Source organism: Centruroides vittatus, unplaced genomic scaffold, assembly GCF_030686945.1.
Source record: "Centruroides vittatus isolate TY-2023 unplaced genomic scaffold, ASM3068694v2 contig_150, whole genome shotgun sequence".
In the NCBI taxonomy this organism is placed as follows: Eukaryota; Metazoa; Arthropoda; class Arachnida; order Scorpiones; family Buthidae; genus Centruroides; species Centruroides vittatus.
In genome coordinates this window covers 1659418-1671577 of record NW_027120928.1, presented here as the reverse complement: position 1 = coordinate 1671577, position 12160 = coordinate 1659418, and the positions used below count along the sequence as shown (strand labels likewise).

Below are 12160 nucleotides of genomic sequence, written 5' to 3'. Positions count from 1 at the left end.
TGTTGATTGTAATATTTTAAAATTATAAGAATAATCATTTTAAAAACTAAAGATAAAAATTTAACATTAATTATATATCTATAGGTTCTCCACCCACAACAGTTACACAGAGTATTGGCAGCCCTTTATCCACTGTGCCAATGACTGTTTCAAGTCCCTCAGAGCATTCCTTAGGAACTCATTCACTTTCGGGTCATCAGCAAACACAGTCATCTCAATCTCAAGGTAGAGCACATGTTGTTGGACATCCACAGCCCCCACCTATTATGGATGAAGGCAGTCAAGCCTCCAATTTGTCTGCTTCATCTTCACTACCTGATGAACATGGTGATACTTCTAAAGGTGGGAAAACAGTAATGTCTCATCCACCAACACCAAATGCTCTTCCATCCCCTGGAGCTGCATCTATGTCTTCTTTTCATGACGAATTTGATAGTGTGTCCAGTCCTAGCTGGCCACGTACTCCAGCAAGTCCTGTAAGTTAATTTTTCTTTTGATAATTTATAATTTAAATATTTAAAGTTGTTTCTATTCCTCAACTTTTGTGAAAGATATATAAAAACAATAGTATGGATGTGTAAAACAAATTACATTTGAATTTTTATTACATAAATTAATAGTTTCAATTAATATATAAATAGCAAATGAATTGATAGTCTAGTTTGAACATTCTTATTGAATATAATTCAAAACTTTTAAAAACAAAATAAAGAATCTGATTAACTTACTGTATAATGCACAAAAAATATTTAGTCATTGTTGTTGAAATAAATTAGTAATCTGATCAAAATAAGAGATTGAAATCTTTTATTAGTAACTTATTTATAAATAGCAGAGTTGTATAAAATATATGTTTAATAATACAAAATTAATATTTTCAAATTTTTATTTATTAAGTAAAGTTCAATAATAATTAAATTTACATGGAAGATTAATACAGTTTTATATTCCACAGAAATATTTTTTTCAAATTTGTATTTTAATACTTTAGAAATGACTGTATAAAACAGTTGTTTTTATTTTAAAATGGAATGTATATCATTTCTTTTGACAGATTGTTATATGAAGGCTTTATATTTGTTGCTGAAGAAATAAAAAGTGTATTTTATTATTTTATTTCATTATTCCAACTAATTTATAGTTATAGATAGATTCACGAATAAGTGTTTAATTTCTTAGTTTCTAAAGTAATTCCATGTGCTGTTCTGCAAAACTCTTCTTAAAACTTCTAAAAGCTATATTTCCTTTTTGCAATGAATAATTTTACTATAAAGAGAATGTGTAGCTTTTGCATACTTATGCATATATTCCAAAATGATGATAATGATACTACAAAAGTTTGTCTAATTAATATTTATTTGGCCCACTAAATGATCTATAAAAAGTTTTTTTTTATTCAGATTTATAAAGTTGCAACAAAATTTTATATAAAGACCTTTGTGATATTGATAAGCAATCTTTAGTATCCTATAATTGGAGAGCATTTGCAAGCATTGACTTTTCTTCTCTTAAAAATATAGATTTATAGTGTTTAAGAGCATGTTATATAAGTTATAAATATTGAAAATGATAGAAATTGTGCAAAAAAAAATCATGTTTGTAGGAACTGTGTGAATTTTCCATTTTAATAAATAATAATGAAAATTATTGTCTGCATATAATCTGAAATTCAATATATTGAAAATGATACACACTCAAAATAAGTTACTATTATAAACTGTATGCCAAAATTATTTAAGGATTATTTTACCAGACAATTTTTGTTAAAATTAGAATTTTTATGCTGAAAAATAATTGAAATATGCTCAAATTTTTCATAAAGTTTACTTAATACCAAAAGTATAAAGTACTGTTTTAATATATAGGGTGTCCCAAAAGTTTTCATACATACAAAGGTGAAATGTAAGTTTATTCACAAAACATTAAAAATGTCAGCATTAAAATTTGTGTCGGTGGATTGACGGAATAAGGCGACGGAACACACGAATCATCTGCCAATGGGGTAACTTTTAGCAGGACTTCCTATGTGGAAACTGGATTCTGTTTAGGTGTTAGACATATGAAGAAAACCCAGAACACTGCATGATGGCCAGCCCATTGGTCAGGCACAAACCAATGACCAACTACCAGTGTTCAACAGTTTTATTTATTTGGCCACTGGTGAGTTTGATTTGTGTCAATGTATGGGGACTTTTGGGACACCCTGTATTTATATTTACATAGTCTATAATAGATATTTTATGGAATACTTACAGTATTCAGCAGAATATTTTGTATTCTCTGTGTAATCATTTACTCATTTACATATTTTTAGTATAAAACATTATAAATTTTAGATGTATGAAAGTATGCAAATTGAAATGCATGATCTTATTAATCCTTATCTAATTTATCATTTTATTTCTTCTTGTAGTTGTTTATGAAATACCCTGAATGTTTATACTCAGATAGTTGAATTTCAGATATAAATACTGAAATTATATATTAAAATTGTTGTCAATTTATAATTGATTCTGTTATATTTAAACATGTCTTTTTTTTTAAAAAAAAAAAACTATTTCCTAGTTTTTGTATAAATTGAATTTCAAAATTATGATTAATATATTAGAATAGTTATAAGAAATTCAACAACAAATTTATATTATAAACATTACAAAAAGTTTGAAGAAAAATTGTTGTAAGCATAATATCATTTCTGTATTTCTATCAAGTTGAAGCACAATACTAGCATTGTAATCATTCCATTAAATTAAAATTTTTTTACTATTTAATTTTTTAGTGTAGATAAATTTTTTTTAAATTTTGATTTATTGAAATGTACAATTTTATTGTATTAATTTATAGTATAAATTGGTATAAATTACTGTACTGTTGATTATCATTAGCACCTGACATTGTTTTGAATTTAAAAAATTTCAGTTTTAGAACTCTACATAATTTTCATTTAAAATATAGAATGAGTTAAAAAAGTAAAATAAAGCAAAAAGAAAAAATATACATATATTATTAATTATACATAATAAACTCACACACTACCTTAATTAATTTTTATTTATTTGTATAAATGAAAAGGTTAGGTGTTGTCTAATGTAATGCTAAACAGTTCAACAAATATCAGAAAATAAATCTCTAATGTTTATTGAATGATATCAAAATTCTACTGTTGAAATAGATGTAGATAATGGCTTCTGATTTTGCTTTATGAATTATTCAGTCTGATGTGTAAGATATGCAATGCTTTGTTGCAGTACAGGTTGCTTCCTTTTTTTGTGTGTTATGATTGTGCCCTAAATAATTCAGTCTCTTAGCTACTGAAATTACGAGATCAAACACGTGCCATACCAATATTTTTTCATTTTTTCTGTTTTTAGTTTGCTAATAGAAACTTAATACCATTTTAATGAGATATAACTAATAATAAAAGGAATTTCAGTATTTATTTTATTAAAAAACTGTATCATAATGTATTAAAAAGTAAAACATGTATACATTAAAACGTGTAGACTGAAACAGCACACAACTATTCAATACATCATAAATATACATAATCATAATGTAGCATCATAATAATTTTACCTAATCATGGTATATGTCTTTTTAAACAAGTATTTCTATGTAAAAGATGATAAGATTTTTGCTTTATTTTACTTCAATGAAATTTTCAGGCTGCGTAATAGGACAAATGTTAAAATTGTGCAGTTAATTTATTATAATTTTATCTAGTTGGAGTTAAGAATTATATTACTTTTATGGTCATTGGTATTTTTAATAATTACATTGAGGACACCAAATTTGTTGTTTTGAAGTAATCAATTACAAATAAGTGTTAATTTTATATTTTTCAATTAATAATTGACTACAACATATTATAAACTGAGAAACATTTACTTGTTTTTAAAGTTCAATAAGTTCAAAATCTCCTTGATAGGTTGAAATGATATAAATTTAACAAAAGTATATAGTATTATGAAGAAATATTATCACTTACATAAAAATCACAATTTTTTATTAATGAAATTTTCATTGAAAGATGAAAGCATTCAACAAAATAAATAAAATAGGAAATTAGTAATAGTAATTATAATAAATATGAAGTTTGTTTTGTAGGAAGGTAAATATATATTGTGTATATTTCTACATAAAATTTAAATTCCAAAACAAACCATTTATGTAAATTAAAACATTATCCTGATCAGATAATGTGATTTGTTTCAGGTTGTGAACAGCCAGGGTCATGATCATCATCCAATTAAGGTGGTTGGTTTATTCTTAAACTTACTGCATATATTTGCATGCAGCTATTCTTTGCCTTCAATATGCTGATTATTTATTATATAAGAATTTCCTTGGGGCTATTACTGTTCTTTCTTTATTTAATTGCAGTTTGCCTGAAAATGTTCAAATGAAATGCCAATTTTTATTTTTAAAGTGAAATTCATTATTGTAATAAAATTATATATACATATGTTTTATCTCATGCATGATTAAATTATATTTTATGTGCTGTTTTATTTATTGTATATTATTTGCATTTTGCTTATCTGTTTGTAATTTGTCGATATATTTTTAAATTTATTTCAGATTATTAATATCATGTGTGATGGCAGATGATCTTATTTAAAAAGTAAAGCTAATAAAATTGTTTTTGGACAATATTAGCAAAAAATTCAAGTTTGAATGAAAAATTAAGATTCATTTCATTGCATGAAAAATTAATTTATAATCATCAAATATTTTATTTTGAATTTCGTATGTAAATATCATAACTAAAAAATATTATTTTTGATACATATAATTTTCCAGTAATTCTATTTGTTTTTATCCCCCCATTTATTCAAATTTCTTAATTAATTTTACTTTATTAGCCTTGCTTTGGAGTATTTTAATTATTTAACTGCTGTTTTGAATATGTACTATATATCTTAATAGATTTTTGTTAAATATTTATTATTGAATATTCTGTGTAATTTTATATGTAATTGTGCAGAATACATACCTACAAAACATACATACACACAATAAATTTATATATGTAAATATATATATATATATATATATATATATATATATATATATATATATATATATTGTGTTTATATACTGTGGACTATCCCATAATAATTGAAAGTTATTGATTTTAAGGATTTTGAACATATCTTCTTTATAATGAGAGTATGTCTACACAAACAATTTATTATTATATTTTTAGATGTTTTTGTAATATTGTTGTTGAAAATTATTAATTTAATATTTTACATATTTATTTATTTAATTATTTAGTAAAATTACTTTTAATTAAAAGTTGCAAGTACGTTTGATAGTTTATAACTATCCTCTTCAGACTGATTTGATTAGACTAAAATTGAACAAGATTTGACATATTTAAATAAAATTGAAACGTAATGGGCAACATTTTTTTTAAAATGCTCTAGCCCATAGAATATAGAAATTGAAAGTTTGATGATAAAAATTATAAATTATTAAAAATAAGTTAATAAATGTTATGTTAATAATAAAAATAAAACACTCCTTTATATTTTGTTTGATTTGAGTCTGATTGAATCACCCCGAAGAGGATAGTTGTAAACTATCGTAAGTACTTTTAACTAAAATAATTTTTCCATATAATGTTTTATATGTATATATATATTTCTTTTTTGGCTTTTATTTAATAGTGTATTCAAAATTTGCAGATGAATATAGAATAAAGTTTATTTAGATTTGCAATTTAATACGAATAAAAAATTTCTAATATAAAAAGTAGAATTTTTAAAAAATACAGTTTACTAAACTATAAATAAGAATAAATAATCTCATGTTTTTTCTCACTAAATACTATTTTTTTAAATGTGATGAGTCAGTTTCAACATCAATAGTTTAGTTGAATTATGCTTGTAGTGTTGTATTGTATCAATAAAACTTAAAATTCAATCACAATAAAAAAATGATATTATATTTAACATGCTGTTATGATCTATGTATTAAAATCATAAAGTGAATATAACTTCAATTCATTTTATTTTATTATTCTCAATTACACAAATAAGTCTACATACTGTAAAGATGCTCTTGGTGATGATGATATTCTCAAAATGCCTATTTTAAAATTAAACTGTTTGTATTTTTAAATATGAATCAATATCTTTATATCTCTGATATCAAATATCTCAGCTTTCTTAGTTTTCTTATTATTAAAGAATAATTTTAAACACTAAGAATATAGATATGAACTTTTTTTTTTATGAAAAAATTGTATTATATGTATTTTCAGCAGATTGTAATATCTTCAACATTTTTCATAACAATACAGGTGCTTTTTTTTGTACAGATTTTATAAATATTTCATCACCGCCGATACTGAAAATTGTAATTTAAGATACATTAATCAAATATATTATAAATTATGAAAATTTTGCTGAAAATTACAATAAATAAATTTTTATAAAATTTTATTTTTTTTGTAGTTAGTTTAAATTTGCATTTTTAGACATTTTGATTTTAAAATATTAAACTATTGATAAATTTAAATATTTAATAAAGTTTGATTTTTAAAATTAAAATTGAAATTTTTTAATTAATTGAAACTCGTTATTGTTTGGTAAAAAACATCAAATTTATAACTTGTTTTATTATTTATAAAACCATAAATCTGCTTATCAACTGAAAAGCAACTTAAAATTTTTTTAATCATAATTTTTAAGTTATTCTAAAAATAAAAAATTAATATTTACAAGATATGATTTATTTAAATAAAAAGTTGCCTTTTTAATTTATTTTATCATCACTGAATCTTTTTAAAAAAGTGTCATTTAGACTAAAAGACAACATTTTTATTTACTAAAAATAAAATATAGTAAATTAATGTTTTTCATTCATTTATTATGGGATAATCCGCATATAAATTGTATTAAGCTCTTGCAATGATATTTTAATTTTGCATATATTTTTAAAGTACAGTGATTAGAAATATTGCATTGTCTTTGCATGCATAAATTGTTTTTGTCGTATTACTTGTATATAATATGTAATAGATTTATTATTAAAAACATAAATTAATAAATATATATCTTAACATTTTAGAGACCCGACGGGATGTTGAAGCTATATGACATGTCTGATGAACCCGAACGTAGAATTTTTCTTGATAAATTAATTATGTATAATGAGGAACGAGGGAATGTAATAAGTCAGTGCCCTACTATCAGCAAACAGCCTCTTGATCTCTTTCGTCTTTATATTTGTGTTAAAGAACGAGGAGGCTTTGTTGATGTATGTTGTTTTCATTTGTTTTAGCATAATTCAATATTATATATAAGATTTAGGTTTTATTAAAGTATTGTTTTATTGAAATAAATAAAATTAAATGATTATATAAAAGGTAGACTATTTAAATTAAGATATAAAATATTTTTCTGCCATTTTTATCTAGAAATTTTTATTCGTGAATTGAAGCATGTATAATAGATATAGGAATGAAACATTAGAAACAATAACTAATTCAAAAATTTCATTTATAAGACAAGCATAAAATTAGTTTAGAATTTTCTAATGATAAGGGTCATTGTTTTATTATGTTAAACGGATTGAAAATAAAAATTCTTTATGTATAAATAAATACATATAAATAAAAAATTTTCTTTTATACCTTCATTCTTTGTAAACAGTTGCTTTTTTAATTTATAATATATTTATGTAATTAGTACAATTTGTGTATATTCTATTTTAAATGCGATAAGAAACATTTGATAAAACCTGTTGGATAGCATAATTTAAAATAATAATACTAAAACTTATGAATCAATAATAATATTTTAGGCATCAACCAATCACCTAAATAACCAGGCTTGATCATTTAGCCAATCATTTGGTGATATACGTATCGGGTTTTGGGATTTTTGTTATACTTACTACTTTAGGCATCTTTATGTAAATAAATAATATATATAAGAATTTTAGTTTGAACTATATCGTGGCATTACAGGTAGTCATACAGCATCTGTTAGTAATTGTAATAATTAAATAACTTAAAATATTAATTTACCTGTCTATAATGCCAAATTAATCTAATGATTAAATAATTTAATAATTCGGTAAATTTCTGAGAATTGTCGAAGTTTGATAATATTTGAAATATGTATAACTTATCCGAATGTATAAGTTGTAATCGGTAAAGTTTCATTTGAGAATATTTGGAATATAATGAGTCGTCGTGGTCAATATAGCAATATATAATAATTATAATTATATAATAGTTTGAATTAATATATTTCTAGAAGGACTTTGACTTGGTATTGGTTGATATTCAGAGTTTATATTTTGCAATGTGCTAACATATTGAGTATGAATTAATAATTTGAATTTCATTCTGGCTAATGATTTTCCAGACTAGTTTAAATTAAATTAAATTATTTTAAGTTTAATAATTAAAACTGTAACAGGTGGTGGTGTATGGTGTACCAATGTCACATTTTTTTATAATTAAATAATTTAATGATCAATTAGAAACCAGCACTTTTAAAATTATTTCTCTCTTTTCTTTGTTTTGCTGTTATTGTTAATAGTTTTAAATTTGGTTTGTTTTCTTAGGTAAATTTTCTGATAAACTGTAGTTACTAACTTTGTTTTTTAAAGGTAACCAAAGCAAAACAGTGGAAAGATGTTGCCGGTGCTCTGGGTATAGGTGCCTCATCTAGTGCTGCGTATACTCTTAGAAAACAATACATTAAACATTTACTTCCATTTGAATGCAAATTTGATAGAGGAGGTATTGATCCTCAACCTATCATTAGTCAAGTTGAAGCATCTTCACGTAAAAAGTCTAAAGGTATTTTATTTAATTATCTTATTAAGTTTTTCATAATTTATAGTTTTTATTGGAAATTTTAATGTATATATTATTTTAAATGTTAAGAATTTAACATAAATTAAAAATGAAATTCTGGGGAAAAATGAACTTTTTTTTAAAAAAATATATAAATAATGTTATTAAGATTTTCTATTGTTTGAAAAAGTTTTGATGTCTTGTTTTTAAACAAATTCAAGTCATTAAAATGACTAATGTGTAAAATGTTTAATAAAAATTATTGAAATGAAACGGACATAACAATATGTAAAGATTTCTTTTTTCCAATAGCAAGACTAATGATTTTTAATGTATCTATCTTAATTATCCACAATAAACAGAGACCAAGATTAAATCAATCCACTTTATATGCCTAATTTAAGTATGCATTTCAGATTGGTAATTATTTTCTAATCCCTCTTCAGGCTACAAATTTTAAATTTTAAAAAAACACTTTTTAAAAAATATATTAACAAAGCAAAAAAACAAATGTCACAAACATGAAGTTGGGTAAAAAGACACAACAACTTTAAAACACTGGAGCCGCAAGGTTTGTTTTATATAGTTGTAAGTTTTGATTGTTTTTTGCTTTGTTTATACAGTAGAGAGTCGTTAATCGGAACACTGGTAATCGGAATCGCCGGTAATCGGCACGATTTTCAGTCGGACTGTGTCGTGCTGAATCGAACATTTTTGATACTAAACTTACTTCTAAAGTATAATTTTCATGTTTTTATATTCTTCAATATATTTATTTTGTTTGTACAAAATGCAGAAATAATTTTTAACGATACGATAGCCTCGATTATTATTATAAAAATTTTTGTTAGGCTTAAAATCGACGAAAATTCGACACGAAGCGACACGCAACGGAGAAAAATTTGAACATCAGACAGGTTAATATATTTTTTTGTACATAATTGGTAATCGGAACAAATGACTAATCTGAACAACCCCAGTCCCCAATTGATTCTGATTTTCGACTCTCTACTGTATATTTTTAAAATTTAAAATTTGTAACCTGAAGAGGGATTAGAAAATAATTACCAATCTGAAATGCATACTTAAATTAGGCATATAAAGTGGATTGTTTTAATCTTGGTCTTGGTCTCTGTTTATTGTGGAAAATTAAAAGAGATGTGATAAAGATTATTAGAAACCTTTACATGATTTTAATAGTTACTATGTGTTAATAATTTTCCTAATCATTTGGTTATTACTGTAAAGCATTAACTTTTCACATCATGATTGCAACAGGTTGGATTATTCATATGTACAAGGTAAAATTTTTTGTCAGTAATACAAATAAATGGACTGATTTCTCTTTGATCTCTCTCAAACCAAATTACATTGTAAAATATCCAAATTAAGACACTTGTTATCATAGTTTAATAATTTTGGTATTTATAAAATTTTGATTTATGTTTTGGAATTATAAAAAATTTTTAAGTTCTTGCACTGGAATTATTAATTTTTTTTGCCGAAAGAATAAAAATGTTTTTTCATCTTCAATGCCATAAATGAGAGTCAAAACATGCAGTTTTGACTTGCAATTATTTGATTGTTTTATATGAATATTCAAGTAGTCTAATAGTATAATTAAAACATTTCATTCTATATAATAATTATAAATGCTTAATATCTAAATAATGTAAAAGTTTTTATTTATAATGAAACATTTAAAGTGGTTGTCAATTAATTTATATAAAGTAAACCAAATATAAATAAGTACATTTTTTATGATCAGTTAGTTAGCTGTAACTATATAAAAAGAAAACAAATAGAAAGACAAACATTTTTGATAGAAACAAATAATTGTCTGTCACAGCTGAATTTGATCAAAAATAATTCAACAATCACTCAAACAATATTAAAAGTACAAATTAAAATTTTTATTTATATTTGTGAATACATTTTAATAAAATTATAGTATTTAAATTAAACTAAACCTGTATTTTTAAAACTTGCCAAAATATCAATTGTTGCATTTATTGTACTGTACAGTACATTGAGGCATGAAAAAATCTAAATCCTTTTATGCCAATTCATTGCATTTACATGCAAAGTGCATAATTATGGTTAAAGTGTGAAACATTTGAGTGATAGTTATTCTAAGTTGTTGCATCTGCATTATGATATTGTTTTTGAGATTGGTTATGTAGCATATTATTTTGTGCAACTTATTTTACAAGGATTAAAAAATGTTATGACGACTATTTGAGAAATTGTTTTTTATTCACAATATCATTTTAATAATCAAGAACAGTCATTGAAAAAATTTATAATTAATCATTATGAAATCATTACTAAATAATAATAAATGAATGTTAATAAATATGTATGAAATCATTTTTTAAATTACAATTTATTATATTATTTATTTTTATCATCATTATATGCTGAGAACATAGGAAACGATATTTCCTATGTCCTCAGCATTTTCAATAAAATTATATTTAATTTTGCAACAAAGATTTAAGTTTTCATATTATATTGATAAACACAAATGGACAGTTATAAAATGAATTATATGTATTTAATCTTTGAGTGGGCATATAATCTATACTAATATTGTAAAGAGGAAATGTTTGTAAGTTTGGATGTAACAGGTAATCTCCGAAACTACTCATCTGATTTCAAAAATTCTTTTACCAATATTTAGAATGGACCTTCAGGGTGGACATAGGCTGTATATTATTTTGTTAAACATTCGTATAAATTAAAAGATATCGTCTAGGATTAAGGCTTTTATGTGCAACAGATGGTGCTAACTCCGACGACCTAAGTTTGCTTTTCTGTGAGGATGAACTAAAGCAGATCATCTATCTATCTGTATAAATAAAAATGTAATGTTCGTTTGTTCCTACCGATTCCTTTGAAATTTTGACACGACGTTGCATTCGAACAAGCACGTGTTTTTATATAATATACGTGTCGAAATTCCCCCCACTGGGGGAGAGGGACAGGATTAAGGCTTACCGTGAAAAACTCTGCTTCTATTTATACTATTTAAGATGCGGTTTTTTGCGTTTTTGATTATGTTTTAATAGGGTACGTCAACAGAATGTATACTAAGAAGGGATTTTTTAAAATTCTCCCGACAGGGAAGTGTTATACATTTAAAATAGATACATTTTGAGCCACAACGTGTGGCCGGGTCTGCTAGTCCAATATAAGTTATTTCTGTTTATTTTATTTGATAGAGAGATGTTACAAATTCAATTCTTTCAGTAATGTTCACATTATAATAGTTCAGCTTTCTTCACAATTTTTAATATGCTTGATTAACTGCAGCATTAAAGATTGAAAGACAGTTTA

At 24.0% G+C, this 12160-nt stretch overlaps 1 protein-coding gene across 1 annotated transcript in view; it reads left to right on the top strand.

Moving 5' to 3' along the window:
- The window catches only part of LOC136968654 (trithorax group protein osa-like), a 244373-nt gene that overhangs the window by 196968 nt on the left and 35245 nt on the right, over window positions 1-12160 (top strand). The window contains exons 8-11 of the mRNA XM_067262654.1: window positions 85-476; window positions 4216-4254; window positions 7081-7269; window positions 8632-8824. Of these exons, the coding sequence (XP_067118755.1) occupies window positions 85-476; window positions 4216-4254; window positions 7081-7269; window positions 8632-8824 (813 nt within the window). The remainder of the gene's footprint in view (window positions 1-84; window positions 477-4215; window positions 4255-7080; window positions 7270-8631; window positions 8825-12160) is intronic.